This window comes from Juglans microcarpa x Juglans regia, chromosome 7S (assembly GCF_004785595.1).
Source record: "Juglans microcarpa x Juglans regia isolate MS1-56 chromosome 7S, Jm3101_v1.0, whole genome shotgun sequence".
In the NCBI taxonomy this organism is placed as follows: Eukaryota; Viridiplantae; Streptophyta; class Magnoliopsida; order Fagales; family Juglandaceae; genus Juglans; species Juglans microcarpa x Juglans regia.
The window spans coordinates 6,258,445-6,276,497 of NC_054607.1; the positions used below are offsets into that span (position 1 = coordinate 6,258,445).

General features: G+C 35.2%; 3 protein-coding genes across 4 annotated transcripts; 1 reads left to right on the forward strand and 2 right to left on the reverse strand.

The window, feature by feature from the left end:
* Positions 1-636: 636 nt before the first annotated feature.
* Positions 637-3,542, forward strand: LOC121240528 (peptidyl-prolyl cis-trans isomerase CYP20-1). Of its 2 annotated transcripts, none has more exons than XM_041137982.1 (7): positions 637-812; positions 1,068-1,146; positions 1,719-1,766; positions 1,878-1,901; positions 2,520-2,702; positions 2,804-2,879; positions 3,280-3,542. In XM_041137982.1, the coding sequence occupies exons 1-7, from the start codon at positions 747-749 to the stop codon at positions 3,416-3,418; spliced, it is 615 nt and encodes a 204-aa protein (XP_040993916.1). In that variant the 5' UTR covers positions 637-746; the 3' UTR covers positions 3,419-3,542. The 2 variants fall into 2 exon arrangements, with proteins under 2 accessions (XP_040993916.1, XP_040993917.1); XM_041137983.1 differs by having other exon boundaries at positions 3,292-3,542.
* Positions 3,543-4,199: 657 nt separating this feature from the next.
* LOC121240530 (SMR domain-containing protein At5g58720-like) lies at positions 4,200-12,166 on the reverse strand. The gene is made up of 11 exons (XM_041137984.1): positions 11,291-12,166; positions 10,297-10,322; positions 10,043-10,165; positions 9,023-9,108; positions 7,760-7,992; positions 6,747-6,823; positions 6,587-6,643; positions 5,803-5,870; positions 5,589-5,695; positions 5,411-5,481; positions 4,200-4,586 (listed from the first exon to the last, which is right to left on the reverse strand). The coding sequence occupies exons 1-11, from the start codon at positions 11,847-11,849 to the stop codon at positions 4,464-4,466; spliced, it is 1,530 nt and encodes a 509-aa protein (XP_040993918.1). The 5' UTR covers positions 11,850-12,166; the 3' UTR covers positions 4,200-4,463.
* A 2,955-nt stretch (positions 12,167-15,121) lies between these two features.
* On the reverse strand, positions 15,122-17,155 carry LOC121240531 (inositol 3-kinase-like). Its single transcript, XM_041137985.1, has 2 exons — positions 15,972-17,155; positions 15,122-15,506 (listed from the first exon to the last, which is right to left on the reverse strand). The coding sequence occupies exons 1-2, from the start codon at positions 16,845-16,847 to the stop codon at positions 15,264-15,266; spliced, it is 1,119 nt and encodes a 372-aa protein (XP_040993919.1). The 5' UTR covers positions 16,848-17,155; the 3' UTR covers positions 15,122-15,263.
* Between the last annotated feature and the right edge of the window lie 898 nt (positions 17,156-18,053).

An 18,053-nucleotide genomic window follows, 5' to 3' on the forward strand; every position in this document is an offset into this window, starting at 1 on the left:
ATATTTATCCAAATTGATAGATTATAATTTGATAATTTAGATAGAAGAAGCCCATGAACAAATCAAGAAAAATGATAGGGATAGAACTTTTAAAGTTTTATTAATATGCTTACTTTCATTTTTGTTTCCATTTTCTTTCCATTCATTTGAAAAGTAAGATAAGATGAGAATTATGTAAAGAATAAAATAATTTGTAAATAATTTTACAATTTAAAAAAGTACAAAAGAAAATAGTATTTACATAATTTATTTTATAATAGAAATAGTTTTATAATTTAACCATCAATTTAGAAATGAAAAATTCTATTTACAGTCGTGAGTGAAAGACTATATGTACAGTCTCATTGATGAATGAAGATAAAAGAAAAAAATTATTATTTTAAAAATAATATTATTATAATTTTAAATTATTTTAAAATATAATTATATGAATTTACATAAAAAATCCTATGAGCATAGGATGTATGTAGACTGACGGAAACCGAGTAAAATAATACTTAAGTTTTATCCATCTGCTTACGTGGCACTTTCATTTTTCGTAGTTGACTCACGAGTCTTGGGTGAATTGTCCTCCAGCCAATGGCGTCAAGCCAAAATACAAAAAGGTTTACGTGTAAAACAGGGATTGGGTAGTCACATTCTATATAAATAACTTCTACACACCAATTCCACTCCAACGATGCTTTATTGATTTCTCCATTTAGCCGGCGAAACTGGGAGTGAAGTTTTGCAGTGGAAGCTAAGAGATGGCAAGGACGACGTCGTTTCTCCTCTGGACTTTCGTCTTCTTCGGAACCCTAGCTCTCATCCAGGTAAGTTAAATCAAACCGAAGAAAAGTACCCATTGTTCCTCACTTCTCTAAGTTTCCCTTCTGATCTGATAAGATTTAGGGTTTCTCTTACAACGCGAGGAGAATTCTCCACCATCTTTTTCTCTGTGCTCTTCATTATAAAGCCTCGATCTATGAAACGAACCTATTCTTGTTGACATTTACGATCGATATCGATCTAATAATATGAATGTACGCGTATTGTTTTATGAATTTCATTAATGATTAATGTTTCAGGCAAAGAAGTCGAAGGAAGAATTGAAGGAAGTGACTCACAAAGTTTTCTTTGATGTTGAGATTGATGGAAAGCCAGCCGGTATGCTCTTTGTACCAAATAAGATACTTTCTCAAAGAATTTCATCAATGCTTTTTTTTTTTTTTTTTTTTTTTTTTATGAAATTAAAATAAAAACCATCAATGCTTTTTATGTAGAATGAGTAGGGCGAGATGCATTGTATAACTGCGTGTCCGTGATGATTTAAATTCTCCTAGGATTTTTTTGATAATCGAAAAATTTATTGATAAAACAAAAGGCATAGGCACATAGCCAATCATACACTACGAATTTGAGAGAAACACCTAATCATAAATTGAAAAAGGATCTAATCCTCTAGGATTTTATCAGATGGATTCGTGTATGTTGGAATTTTAAATGTGGTATTGTTTTTAGATTGATTTGTGGTTGAACTAAATATGGGAAATCTTACATCATTACTTTGATAATCTGTTATTTTGCTGAGGCCACGTCACTGTTTTTACTTAATTACGCTACAGAGCCATGAGTGTCAAGGGCTTTTACCCTTCACCATGATAATAAAAATTCGCAGTCAACAAATCACATTGGTCATGGTATTGATACCCTTTTATTTGTGATCTGCAATATTTCAGGTCGAATTGTGATGGGTCTATATGGAAAGACGGTTCCTAAAACCGTAGGTATGATTTTCTATATATGTTTGAAAACCAATGGAGTGGGTGTAGTACATTCTTTTCAGAATTAGATCATGCTAAAGATTATTCACTTACAACTTTTGCTTTTATTTGCAGAAAACTTTCGAGCGTTGTGCACAGGTGAACCAGTGACATCAGCTCTTTCCCTGTTTGTTTGTTTGTTATTTTTAATGGAGCATGTGCAGATCAAATTACTAACTCTTGCACATTCTGCATCTACTTGAATATATTATTTGGTATTTTTTTTTTTGGGTTCATCATCGCCTGTATATTTAAACTAGGTAGAACACTATCTTCAAGTTCATTTTCAACTGAGTGTGTGCGGTTGAAGAATGTAAACTATTTTTTTAATCGGTAAAAGTATAGTAATATCAAAGTAAAAATGTAAATAGGGAATAGTAACAGGAAGCCAATTAGAAATCAGGCTCATTTTGTCAAAAGATCTGTAAGCCAATGAGAAAACAGTAAACTATTTGGGACATTTCCATATAAAAATATTAACTCCCCATTGCCTCCCCTAAATGGAAAAGGAAACGAGGATTTATGAGGGAAGTAGTTAGGGTTCAGGAAATGTTCTTAGAAGTCAGTTTTATTCGTACCACTTCTTTCAATCATTTCGGGGGAGAACTCTAGTTAGGTACTTCTCATATATACTCCCAGTGTACTTGGACTTTGCCTATTCTTATGAATAAAATTTCTTGATTACCGATAAAAAAAAAAAAAAAAAAATCATTTCAGGTGAGAAAGGCACTGGGAGGAGTGGAAAACCTCTCCATTACAAGGGTAGCACATTCCACCGGATTATTCCAAGCTTCATGCTCCAGGGAGGTGATTTTACACTTGGCGATGGAAGGGGTGGAGAATCAATCTATGGAGAGAAGTTTAATGATGAGAACTTCAAGCTGAAGCATACTGGACCAGGTAGGACTAGCATCCTTCTTCCTCCCCCTTGTCCCCACCTCCCCCTTGATTGAAGTAATCATGGTAGTAATTTATGGTCTGGATTTTTTTTTTCCTAACAGGGCTTCTGTCAATGGCAAATGCTGGTCCTGACACAAACGGTTCACAATTCTTCATAACAACTGTGACAACTAGCTGGTAATTGTTTTACACTGAGAATTTAAAGGAGAAAGAAAACAAATAATCCTCACATGTTCTTCACATGTCTTGTTACTTATAAAAAAAAAAGTTCTTCACATGTGTCTTCTGTTGTTTATACTGACAGTGTTGACAAAATTCTCCTTTTTTTGTTTTTTACCATGTATTTTGGGTAAAAGCTGTTTCGGGTTCATAGTAGTATGTTGGACATGAATGAGATAAGTAGCATTACCAATTTACACATACAGCACCCTAGATAAACCTTCTATTTGATCCGCACAACTCCGCCCCTCTTCTTATAGAGAGAGTAACCGGGACTCGACCGAACTGTGTGTATGTATGGAATTATCAATCGAATCGATATTGTCTATTTTGTATTAATTTTCAGATCAATTTGCAGGTTGGATGGTAGGCATGTTGTATTTGGGAAAGTGCTATCTGGAATGGACGTAGTTTACAAGGTTGAAGCCGAAGGAAGGCAGAATGGGACGCCCAAGAGCAAAGTCGTTATTGCGGACAGCGGCGAACTTCCTCTATGATTATCCTCTTCAATTTCCAACCTACAAGTCTAGCAACTTCATAGTTAATTACCTCGACCCTTTCAGTTCCCTGTATGAGACGGTTTAACAAAATATAAAGTTGTTCTGTGTGTTTATGGATATTAATTTTGATGTTACCTTTCTTTTCCTTTTCCCAAATAATTTCCTCTTTTGTTTTTCTTTCATTTGGGGGTGTTGAAAGCTCTTTTAAACAAAGGTGCAACTCAACATGAGTGACCTGGTTGGATGGCTTTTTGTTTCTTGTTCCTAGGAAGTGGTATCCTAGTTCAACCCCCGAAGAAATTTATGTCGATATATGTTTTTATGCATCCAGTAATGTTGTGGGATTTAAGGAACAGAAATAAATAGCGACTTGGAGTTACCTGCAAATCCTTTTAGGCCTGATTTGGTTTGATAGATAAGATGAGATTATTTCATATAATCATTACAACTTTACTAAACTACTATAAAAATTATACTAAACGATTTAATTTTTTTAAATCACAAAATAAAAATAATATTTATTCAACTTTCAATTTTTATTCCATTGGTCGATTAATATTCTAAAGATTAGTATAAATTCCAAAAGCTTTTTACCATCGCAACTGAGCCAACTTCAACGAGTACAAAAAATCAACAGAGGAGAACTAAACCACAAGAAGAGGTAAAATCCCAACATGTGGAATTTAAGATAGTATATTGTTGCAAAAGGGAAATAATACAGAAGCTGGAAGTCCCAGAAGAAACTGACATTAAATAGCAAGCATGTAAGACTTACTGCGAACAGACTCATGTATCATGTCATTATTAACTTTCTAGGTCAATGCTACTTGTACAACAGATAGCAACAGCACCACACTTTATCAATTAACTTATCTAACTTTAATCTTTCAGCTACCTACAGAATGAAAAGGCTTCCACATTAATATCATAACTGGGGGCCTAAACAAGAACACTGCATGGCATGACTCTATTGTTATACAACAACTCAGACAAGAAAAAGTAAAAACTAGCGGTGAATATTTCTGAACTAAGTTGGGTAAATTTACTCGGTGTCGCTTTCAGAATCCATAAAGCTGAACTCTCTGGATCCACCGAGCTTGATTAGCAACGTTCCCTGGTTTTCCTCCCTCCATTCTATACCTTCCTTTTGCATAAGTTTGATAACCTGCATGCAGCCAGCGATTAGATAGTCATGGAGAGTATAATACAAATGCAACAAGTTCGTCTTTTTCAATAGATGAAGCAAAGGTCCAAGGGGCTAGTTGTGGAAAAGATTTAACAAAGGAGTTGACCATTCAGTCACCTCAGAAGGCCAACATGGTAACCTTAGGGCTTTGGCCTCATATCCGGTATAATTAAAAAATAAAAAAGCAAGCAAACAAACGTTCAAAAATATAATATAGGGAAAATGGGAGGCATCAAGAAAATTTTTGATTGATTGATTGATTGATTGATTTATTTTTTACTAAACATCAAGACAAAGATGGCAAGGGTAATGCAATGAATGCTTAATTCATCCAAATATCAATGGGGATAAAATAAGATAAATTCTTAAGTCAATCTAATCTGAATAATGAAAAAAGAAATTTCGATCACTTATACATTGCCAGATGTCGTTATTTTAAGCTCTCAATGTGTATATGTATAACCCAGATTGCATGAGTGCTTATACTCTCTGGGTTTGGCAGTATAATCGTATTCAAATAGTAGGTCACATCATGTTAGCAATAACACCAAAAGTTCCTATAAAAGAAAATAAAAAATTAACACCAAAAGTTACGCTGATAATAGAACAATGCTGCTGTCTACTATACATTTTCAAACCATACGATTCTCCAATTCAGTGGTTTTGCTACAACTCAAGTTTAATACAAGACCAGTATGCAATAACCATACAAAAGATCTAAACCCTTGAACCATTGTTGCCACTAGTTTCTAGAATGGAACAGAAGAAAATACATGGAAGCTGGACTATTTGGAAACCCATACCGATTGTTTCACTTTTGACTTCCCTACACCATGTGACCCACATCCTGTGATAACCCTGAGGGTTTGAAAAGCTGGAGCAGACCAACAAACATGATCAAATAAATAAGAAAGTCTTAAGCATTTTTAGTGTGAAATATAGAATAGAACAATGAATATTGGAAGACCAGCAGACACTTACAGGGCACATATGTTCCAAAAAGGAGGTGGGCTTTTACATACTGCATTGCTTGTTTGACATGTTGCCCATGTAAATCAATTGTTACCACATTTTCTATGCCCTTGTTTCTGCAGATTAGAAGCAATGGCTTAATTAAATAAAGAAGACTAAAGGTAGAGGTATATGGACAGAAATATTTTATGTAGATATTTTGAGCAATAAGCAATTCACCAACCTAGCCTTAAATATATCACGGCTTGCCTTTCCATCTGCCTCCCGTGCCAATTTTGTATGTGCCTTACCCTAGGCAAATGGAACACATCTGGTTAATATTTCATTCTGGAAACTCGTCAACCAAACACAATATAAAATTATGCCCGTGACAAACCAAAAATGTGATAAGCAACTGTTGGACAGGTCAGGTCAAGAGCAGTTGACTTGTGAATCGCCCAACAAGTAAAATTACAGAAGCATATGAGAATCAAGACTTTAGATCAATTGGCATCAAGAGAGTATTAAGAAGACCCAAATCTAAAAAGTTAAGAAATCAATGCAGTTTGGATAGATTGGCATAGGTTAGGTGCTAAATGTTATTAACAATAAGAATAATTGATTCCAGTATCCTCCATTAATTTCAATGGGATCCTACATACATCCCAGCAACCTGTGAGACCATAAATCATAGAAGGAAAGCCAAAAGGAAAGAGCTCTGAATTCTTGCCAAAATTTTTTGCAACGCTTTGTTGCAGGTAACTAGCTACAATACAATGTTAACCGCTCCATCTGGTGGCTGACACATCTTATGCATGGCAGACAACCTGTAGAGGCTCCCCCCTCTTTTGAAATTGTGCCAGATAATCTCTCATACAAAAGAAGCCTTGAAAAAATGGAACAAGGAGCACTCATATGCAGGCTTGGAGTACATCAAAGAAAAATAAGCAGGTACAGAACAGCAAACACCAACATAGATATATTAGATACAAAAAATTAACAATGTTCTTTGCTGAAGCAGAACAAACCTGCTCAGAAAGGCAAGCTGCATACTGTTTTTCTCCCTTGGAAAATGCCACCGCAGCCTGCAGAAGAATGTCGTCATGAGATTATTTTGAGTATATAATAAACTAGATTCGGCGTCATCAAGTATTCTCAAGCACAGAGAAGTAAAAAAGAACATCTTACTTTCTGATAGCAAGATCTCATTGAATCCCATTGTTGCTTCGAAGGCTGCCTGAACACATGATATTCCTCTCCTTTAGCTGCAATTCCAGGAAAAATCCCAAAAGTAAAGAGATTGACATGGTTGGCAAGACCTTATTTTGCATTACAAGGCGGATATATTCGAAAAAAGACTTTGAACATCTCGCTGATTAGATGTTAAAAGTTTTGACTAAAAAGAAGCGAGTTACCCTCCCAAACAACTATCAAGCATTTCCATTCATATGAAAACAAAAGAAGCACTTTTTGAATATGAGTGACTTTGTGCATCCATTGTGTGCATGAATGCCCTGTGGAACAAAGAAAGTAGCTGATCACCCTAAAAAAAGAGGAAAGATTCATTAATCAAGCACACACTTGCATCAACAAGCATTTATGCCGCAATAATCAACACACTCCCATGCTCTATCACCCCCCCCCCCCCCCCCCCCCCCCCCCCCCCCCCACCTTTCTTTCAGCTGGTAAGATAAGATGTAGACACGACCTAGTAAATGAAAATTGATCAAGTTACTGCTGCAATCATAATTCAACATATACAGCAAAAAAACCTATACAAGCAACCGATTCTAGGCCAATTTCTGAAAACAAGGGCCCCCACTTACAACTTACAAGTTCCTGATTCTGGAGGGTCAATTGCAGTGGTAAATTTTTAATTTTGATTTTTAAAAAGAGGGGTGGGTTCCTCCAGAAAAGTAGCAGGATATCAGACAGTTCCCAAAGGATAATAACATGAGAAGAAAAAAATATTCCAAAAACCTTAGCCAAGATATATATATATATATTTTAAAAATAATGAAGAGAAAAAAAACTGTACAATTGATGAGGAGTAAATCATGTTCAAATATCTCCCAACATTACCTCTGCAAAAGATGCTAAATAGTGAGATGGCTACAAAAACACGAGTAGGAAATTTCTGAAAACTAATATGGGCAGAGATAGCAAGTGCAACAAAGAATGACGAGACTAATAATTAATACCTCCAGTATATTGCTGAGGTTCTGCAACACTAGAAGGACAAACATTAAACCCAGGACCCACTGACTGCATTTTCTTTACCAAATTCCTCCAATTCATTTTCTTTGGTTCATGTTCAAGACTCTTGGAGATGTTAAACAAAGATTCCAACACCTTTTGAGGAAGATCTGGCTCGGTAGTTCTTTCTCTAGTAGGAGAATCAGCTTCAGGATTGGTAAGAACCTTAGAATAATTCCTAAAATGAAGAAAACAAGCAAAGGTTAGAATTCAGTTACAAATAAAAATATCCTTGATGCAGAGAAAATTGGTATTGCAATTTGATCCATACTCATGAGGACTAACAAATCTAGTTACAATTTCATTTGACAGGGCCTTGCAGAGATGTAATCATTTCACAAAGATAAAGCATTTGATATCACAAGCAGCAGCCTAAGCTAGTAGGTTTTCCATAAAAATAAAGTAATAAAGTAGTTAAATAACATTTAAACATAACATTTTATATAATTCTCTTGTGCTTTACTAAATATACATATCTATGATATTTGATAGCCATGATCAAATCGAAATCCATGGTTCCATCAAAATATATAAAAAAGGCCATGACTAAAAGAGTTCAAGCAGTGTAGGTATTGACTTCTATGCTAACATAAGCAATCAAATATCAATACATCTAGAAAGCCAACTTGGACCCCTACAAGCATATACATTACTTATGACAACATGTGACTCCACGTAAACGATATTCAATACCAACTAAATACTTGACTTTAGAATATAGTTGATTACATCATTCTCTTGGTCTTGAACTGATTTTTATAATTTTTCCTAAAATTTTTACGAAAGGGCACTTAAAGTGCACTTTTGTAAATGCACTTCACTTTTGATATGTGAAGCTATTCAGCCTTTGCACTTTGCCTTAAGCGCGCTTTTACCAACACTTCATCACAAGTATTTTCATGGGGCTATTAATGAAATCTATTCAATCACCACTCATATTTCCCCGATTAACATGTATTTTTAATGTTTCAAAAGGTTAGCATTGAAGCTTCCAGCTTCTTGCCTCTCAACCTATACGTGCATGCATGATATATAGCTTTCTTACAAACTAAATTTTGGTTGAAAAAACTTGATCGAGCCATGTCATGTGGTTATACACTCCTCAAATTTCTTTTGTATTTCAACCTTCTCGGAAAAAAAAATAGAAATTTAATAACAACATCCACAATAATGCTAAAGCCATGAAAATAAAAACCAGAATAAATTACCTACAACCATAGCCCATAGACCATATATTGTCCTGGAATTCACTTTCAGATGAATGGGAAGTGCAATCAGAAGCCTTATCTGTAAACTGTTACGAAAATTTACATGATCACTAACATAAAGCACATATTCAAATGGTAAATTCAAAAACAAAATATTTCCAACATCATTGGGTGCCCAAGTTTAAATAAATTACATTATGAAGGAAAACATGAATAAAACATGCTACAACATCAGTGATTAATCCGTCACATGCCAGGATAGGTTATCATGTGGCTTTAATTGCAGGAATAAAGAAACACAAATCACCAGATAAAAATTCTCCCCGGAAATTGACCCAGCACTGGATAGAGAATCTGAGCCAGCATTCAATTGCGAAAGCATAAAAAACCTAACCCATTAGACCCTAGCATCTTTAAGAAATCAATTATTCGACCACACTCCATCAAAACCCTGGAAGTAATCTCCTTTTAGTAGAACAAGAGAGGAAAAAAAAGAAGGCGTGGTGTTTGGAGGGGAGAGGGAGTGGGTATTTTATGACAGAAAAATATTTAAGCAGCAGCAACTCTCCTAGTGGAAAAAAAGTCTAATAACCTTGTTAATAGTTGTATAAACTAAAAATCATTCATGTCACACCAACCTCCATAAATTAAACCCAGCAATCCTAATGAAGACCAAGAGAACAAAACAGCTAAAGGAATCCTCAGCCTCTCATGTGGGACACTGGAGGATTTGCTTGCGGCGTAAAAAATACAAGCCCCTAACTCAATCTATCCTGAATAACAGTGATAAAATGAAAACACGAGTAATGGTCAAAATACAGTCCAAAAGGCATAACCCACAAACTCAAACCATAACTTAACAATAAATTTAACACTTTCAAAATTCAAACTAAAAGGACCATATGATTTGTTTTTAAGCGACCAACAAAATACATTGAATGATATAGTAAATAAATTGAAATAGGAGCCTTTAAGCAAGAACTCCAACACAAATCGAGCAATAAGGTAAATATTACTTACACCATCTTTGCGTTCAATTAGAAATCTTATATCTTCTTTATAGTTAACACTATCATTAGGGTATCTACCATTCCAGGACTGCTCAGAGGTGGAAGCAGATAATTCGAGCAATGCGTCAAAGGCCTAGGAAGCAAATAAACAGAAAATCGTTTCCATTACTCACTTTATTTATCATCAAATTAGGAGAAGTGTTCCAACATCAATGTAAAAAAAAAAAAAATTAATTGAAATCCAAGTCACAATACTTAAAATACCTTTTCTACGTCATATCCACATTGACCTGAAAAAAAAAAAGAATAATTCCTGATCATGCAATAAACAACTAAAAATAAGCTCCATAGTACAGTACCCAATCACTTACAATTTACACCATACAATCACTGACTAGAATGCCTCTTTTGCACAAGCATGATCCAAACGATTATGTCAAATATTAAATAAATGCGTTAAAAAAAATTAGAAAGACTTGACAAAACACTCACATAGCACAACGTACGGTTTTTATTTTATCTTATTTTTTTTTTACAAAATTTTTATTTTACTTATAAAAAACTATTGGTCTAAATTATACAAAAAATAAATAAATAGTTACTGAATACGCATAGATGCACACGCACATAAGTATATGCGACATGCGTTCGTGCATGACTGCTGTTAAAAGTTGAAACGGAAAAGATTTGAGATAATAAAACCTAAAGTACTCCTTTTCTATGATAGCATCGAAGGCTCAAAATGCGATTTCGTCAAAGAACAACAAAAAGAAAACAATTTTCATAAGACGGTATTTGCAATCTAATTCATTAACATATCCCAGTTTATGTCATGTCTTTCTGGCCATCTGAAACCCCGTTAAAACTTCAAGACATCGCCTTTATATCATCTTATTGCTATGTCCACAATTTATTACCGACTAAATCATCCCACCATCCTTTTTCCCCTCGTTGGTTCCCTTTTCTACAATATATCAGTGCCCCCTTGTTCTCTTTCATAGAGCATTCCAAGCTCTATTATTCGTATTCTATTTTGAACTTCACCACCACCAACTTGATCCAAACAAAGTTGGCTTTATTAGTTGGTGATCAATTACCAACTTTCATTGCATCTTAAATCTCTAAGTAATCGAAAATTCACAACGGATTTCAGTGCCACCAAAACTCGCAAGTTATTTGGAACAACCCCTACAAAAGGCTACGTTTTCTTTAAAAAACACTAAAAAAATAATCCAAAAAAATCGTAGCGGGTACTCACAGAAAACATCTCTAACAACATCCATGCTGAGCTCACACTCATCTCCCAGCATCGAACGCAGAAATTGCTCAGCCTCTTCTATCCCAATGCAAGCATTGCTAAGCCCTTTGAACCTGGTCGAGGCATCCAAGACGTCCCTCCTTGGAGGCCTCGGATTCACGTACTCTTTTCCCAACACCGTCGAAACAGTCCCAGTCGCCGCAACCACTCTCTTCTGCTTAGTCCCTCTGAAATCCTTTCCTTTCACCACGTTCTGAACACAGCCAGTCTCGACAAAACCCACGGACGAACCCGACGAGCTCGCACCCGAAGTCGAACACGTCGAGGGGTCTTCGGCGCTGCCCGCTGAGATCGCGCCTAATATCTCCGCGGCTTTGTCCCGATCGCCAATCGCTTCACGGAACGCCGAAACGGCGTCGTCTACAGAAGCCAAAGAAAATGCCTCCACTAACGCCTCCGGTACTTTCCCCCCCACTTCTTCGTTCACCACAACGCCTTTCTCGGCCGGATTGGATGCTCGGGGCCTCCTTCTCCGCTTCTTCTGCTTGGTGTTCTTCATATTCGAACCCAATGTAAGAAAAGCGGCGGAGATTCAATGATCAGAGCTTCCCGAAACACCAAGGTGAGGATGAGAACAGACGATTTTCTTTCTATCTCCTTTGTTTTAGGGATTGTCGGAGATCGGAGTGGCCAGAAACCACAGATCAGAGAGCCGAGGAGGGTGAAACGGAAAGAGAAATTGAGTAGTAAGGGGGAATTTTATGATTCCAGAAAATAACGGGTGGATGGTTGTGGAGGGATTGCGGAGGTTGAAACTTGAGAGAGAGAGAGATAGATTCATTGTTCGACAGAATGCAGGACCGTTTCTCTCACCTTCGCGTCTTTATATTGACCAAAAGTGTTTTTATCCACGCGCTTTCAAGGAATCTGTAGGGCCGTAGGCCACTGCTCAATTCATTCTCAGATCCAATTATTAATTTTTTTTTTTACGAGAAATGAAGCTCTGTAAATCATTTAAAAACAATTTATATAAAAAGAAAATTAATTTTTAACAGTAAAATTCATTCTTTTTTAAAATGACTATACGATATTTATACACTTCATAACTGCATATAACATTATTTTTTTTAATTCTTTTATTTTTTTTCCTAAACAATTCGATTGAAATTGATTGCTGATCAATGTTAATTTCGGCCATTTTAATATTGAGTAATACTTGGTATAAATTAGATATATAAGTCTCAAGGCAGATTTTTTTATAAAAATGAAAATTTATTATTAAAAAAAACTTAAAATTTTAATTTTTTTAATAAAATTTACTTTTTTTTTTTTACATATATTTGTATATATAAAACTTGCATGCAGTCAGCAGTATTAGGCCACAGGTCCATAAGATTTAGAAAAATTAAGGAAATGTAGAATTTGGGAATCAAAATCTTTAAGAAAATAAAAATGAAAACAAGAATATTACAATAATAAAATAAAAGTTGAGTTACGTATGAAGATGAATTATATTTTTATCATTTAAGGATATGAAGATTTTTATGGGTTTTTTTTTTCCTTTTCATTGAATTACATGCAAACCATGCATGCACAATTTTAAATATTTAAAGTGAGAATTTATCATATCATTTTGTAAGATCTTTTCTTAAAATAAATATATAGTTTTAGTACTACTTTATATAGGAATATAAATTTAGAATTATTATATTTTCTAATCAGTGTGTAAAATACATTATCTATATCATTTAAATGGTAATATTAATTTATAAGATTCAAAATTCAAAATTTATCTATTAAATTAAAATATATCATGTAAACAGTATGTGATGTAAAGCTCTTAGAATTACCGTGCTCTATAAATTTAATATCACACATTATATCACTCAATTTTGTTTTTTAAGGAAAAAATAAAAAAGAAAAATACCTCAAAATGGTACAATGACAATGATAAGGGAATCAAAAACAAATATTTGAACATTTAATTAGATGGGGTGATATAAAAAATAAAAAATAAAAAAGTGTATGAAAATGCTTTGGGGGTGAAGTTCCCGGGAAGGGGGGGTCTATTATTCTATTGTGATAGGGAAATAAATTTTTTTTTAAATAAGTATTTTTAAATGAATATGTGATTTATTTTTTATTTTAAAAAATATCTAAATAGTTTTAAAAAATGCTGAAAGTAAAAGTAAAAAAAATAAAAAATAAAAAGGTTTTAACTGATCGGTAGAGGATGTAGGAATCCTCTGTGGACGTAGCAACAACCACTGTGAAAACTCTGTTTCGACATATTTGGAAAATGTCTTTTTCTTTTTTGTTTGACAAGTAAAAGGTGAGTTTGATTGGAGAGTGGACTCAGCAGCCACACGTCTCATTTCCATTTTTTTTTTTTTTTTAACTTTAAATTATTCACCTTTTAGCATGACTCCGGATAAAAAGGCAATGTTCATGATTTCATCCTTAAAGAGAAAAAAAATTATATTTTTTGTATTTTTTATCATTTAAATATTTCTCAATAGAACATAAAAAATAATTGTGCTTTGCTATAAATTAGCTATTATTCACCCATACATCTCATATCTGACAGCTTTTTCTTTTTTTTTTTTTTCATAAAAATTTGGGTATTTTTCATAGAGTGTGAGGTAGTGAATAGTGGCTGATGAAAAAAATTATTCAAAATAATTATCAATAATTAAATATCATATTATGAGATGGTGAGAAGATAATAACAAAAAGGATGATAAGTAGTATTACCATTAAAAATATAAAGCATTTCCAATGATTTGTCTATGTTTTTATCTAAAATAATTAATCAAATTTTATTTTTTCTTAACCATTTTTTAAGAGTACATCCAACAACTTATCCAGATTTCTTATTTATTTACATAGAAATTAAATAAATAAAAAACAGAGAGAAAAAGAGAGATGAAAGTAGGGAGAAAAATATATAATAAAAAAAGAGAGGGGGAGGGAGAGAAATGTATAAATATATATTCTAACAATACTTGTTATCTCATGTTTATTTTTTATGAAAAAATACCAATTGAAATGGAGGGTTTCTTCAAACAGCAAGTAGATGGGTCAACTATTTAATCAAATGATACTGAGCATGTTTCCATCTATCTCTCTTAAATGAATAGGATGAAGTTCAAATAGCAATTTTTCCTTCTCCCATCCCTTCGGAACAAATGAAGAGAGAGCCAAACATTTTAAAAATCGTAGAGAGAGCTCAAAATTGGAGGTGTATTTTCAATTTTGGAAAACATCTTTTTGGATTTGTTGCAAATATGGTTTAAAAGAGATTCTCTAAAATTATTTATTTTTATTTTTATCTATCTACTAATTATTTGATACCATGAAAGATGTCTGGTAAAACAACAATTTTCTATCAAGAATTGCTTTAGCTACAAAAAAAAAAAAAACTCAACAAATATAAATCTATAAATTGACGTGATTTAATGTAAGATGTTAAATTATAAAAATATATCATATAAAATTATATCAATTTTTAATTTATTTTGTGGAATACCATCGTAGTTGTATCTTCTCTTTTCTATTATTATTTAGACCAGAATAAAGACCATTGAATTTTGAGGGAAACTGAGGACGACATGTTGGATCCCATCCCACTGACAGGCACAAAACTAAGCAGCTAGCCAATTAATAATGAGGCTACTCATAATTCTCATATACCATACAAAATACCTTTTCTTTTTTTTCATTTTGTTTTTCAGTTTTCTTAAACTAATTGAGTTATTCTCATTATCATCTACATACCACACATTTAATAAGAGAAAAAAATAAAATATAATATATAGTGTAAGAATGATAAATAGAATTTTTTATTAATAATTACTCGCTTAATTTGTCATGGATTGATTTCCCCATCTTCTAAGAAACTAAAAAATACTCGGTGCAAACAGAGCTTATGCTTGCTCTCAAGTATCTGATACAGGAATGTGCCCTTTGGCTCTCAAATCTCCATGTCATGGTTTTTATCCTCAACATACCGCGGGAGGATAGCCTGTTCCACTGCTCTGGGAGGAGAGCTTGGAAGATCCCATTGACATTCCTGAACCACACATGACGAGGGTATTAGCTTGGCTGCACCTAGTGATGCATGAAACTCTTCATGGCCTGCTGGCTTCCAGAACCTCGTCTCGGCATCCCGGCTGATGCACTGCATCTTCCTCCTCTGCACCTCATCCTTCACTCTCTGTATGGAGAAAGGAAAGCCATGGTTGTATTATACCATACCTATGAAGTTAATCATACTAAATCAAAGAATTTTGTAATTAAATTCGGGTGATACATTATCCCAATAGCCTAATCCAAGTGTTAGTGATTTCCACACCAAAGCCCCAGTCTCAATAGCACCAACCAAAAACAAGAGAAAACGAAGAAGAGTTCATTTATTCCATGTTCTATCACGTAGAAAGAATACTAGTTGCCACATCACAAACGTCTGAAACTAATTCTCATTTGTACTCTTTTGAGATGGTCGATATCTCTACAAGTTACTTATATGCATGCAACTAGAATCTAAGCAATAAGGAACATGAAAGCTCTCAAAACCACCATGTCAACCTACACTCAGAAAGCTGAGCTCCAAAAGATTGTATCTAATCAATTAGTTTTGTTTTAAAGTTGAATCCAAGGAAACTGTTTCTTATGAACAAACCTGCAACAACCTCGAATCAAACGTGGGCAACCCAATTTGCCCAACAGCGAGCGATCCAAACAAATTCCCCACCAACGCAGCATCAGGCACAGCCAACCCATGAACCAGTCCCGCCACAAACCCTCCAAGAAAACTATCCCCAGCACCCGTTGGGTCGACCTGGTTCGCCGCAAACGGGGAGATTTCCAATTGCCCGTCCTTCCAATACACCGTGCACCCTTCCTTTCCATGCGTTACCACCACACAGCACCGTTTCCTCGCCTCCTCCATGTCCAGGAACACCGCCTCCTCCTCCGATGCCTTCAGGAACGCAATACGTGGCAACAGGCGAAAGAACCCGCTTTCCTTCAGCCCCACGAGCCTTACGGTCCCATCGACGTCGTCAAATTCCCGAATCAGGGCCTGGATATCCACGAACACCACATTGCAAATCTCAAGCATCTTCTCCAGGGTCTCGGGCGATATCTCGCCGCCGACACCGACCGCCATACCGAAATCGAACCTCGTTTGCGGTAGATCCGACGGCCAAATGGGGTCACATGCGGAGACCCGTTTCAGGACCCGATCCTGGTGTCCGTTCCCGCCGACCCACGAGTCGAAATGCGCGTGGAAGAGAGTGGTTCTCGAGGTGGGTATCACAATCGGGCTACGATCGGTCACATAGGCAAAGTCCGGCCCAACCTTGGAGACCAGATTGTACGGAACCGAAAGGCCGCCGAGCACGGCGGAGATGAAAGAGGAGGCCCCACCTAACGTCTCGCCCACAACGACGCCGTCCCTGATCAGAACGTCGTGGCAGTAGTTGCCTGCAATCAGACCACGGAGAGAGAGAACACTTGGTTGCGTGATTTCTGGACCTCTTTGGTCTCTCCCCATGACTGATTGGGATCGTAATTCGATTGTGAGATCTGAGGGAGAGGTTAGGGGTCATGGGTGAGAGAAACCATTAAAACTCAACAGAAAAAACAGGAAAGATAGAAGCAGAGAGAGACAAAAATGGAATCGGTGTGGTGGTGGTCGTGTCTGTATGGAGCAGTGACTAATGGGAAGTGCCGGAGAGAGACATTTATATGGAGAGCCACGGGGGTGTGGAGATGGGGAAGGAATCAGGCCTCAGACTGAAGTCTGACGATCTCTGTTGTTTGCTTTGGTGTGCGAACCTTAGGAAAGTCAAAAGTGTACGACGCGAGTGTTGTTTTTTGTTACTATTCCTTTAAAAAGAACGAACAAGTAAGCGCGTGAATGTGATGCTTTCGTGAACGGAGCAGAGTGAAGAGACCAGAATTTTTTTTTTTTTTTTAATAAAAATAACTTTTTATTTTATTACTATTGTTAATCAATTTTGAGTCTATATTGATGAATTTATTTTTTAATGGATTTGAATTTATTAAAATAATTATTTAATTATATATTTTTTTAAATAAAATAAATTACATCGACGGTCGAGAAGTAACTTTTGAAAGATGATAGAATGTGAGAGTATCATTCAAATTCATTTTGAAGATCTTCGAGAAAGAAATTTTGAAAAATTGACAAGTTGGAAGCAAAATGTTATCCCTCAAGCTAGTAGAACAACTTTAATTTGTTCTGTTGTTAATTTCATCTCATCTTATGTTATGTCCACTCTCTTGATCCCAAAAACAGTCACAAAGCCTTCTCAAAGTTTTGGTAGGAATTCACAATTAAAAAATCAAAAAACTTCACACCTAAATCTTGGAAATTAATATGCAAACCCAAATCCATTAGAGGTCTTGGTCTTAGATTGACCTCAGATTTCAATAAAGCCCTCCTGTGTAAATTAGGTTGGAACATGTTTAATGAGAGCAACGCCACTTGGAAAACTGTTCTGTCTGAAAAATATGTAGAAAATTCCAAATTTTTTTGATATTCTTCCAAAAGCTTCAGACTCTTGGATCTGGAAATGCATCTTAAAGCAAATAGATTTCTTGAAACAGAGTGTGTGCTATCAAATAAATAATGGCAGAAGCACAAAGGTGTGGTCTAATTCATGGATCCCAACTCATTTGAATTTCAAGCCAACTCCAAAGAACAGCTCCATCATCTTGGATAGGACACTAGTTG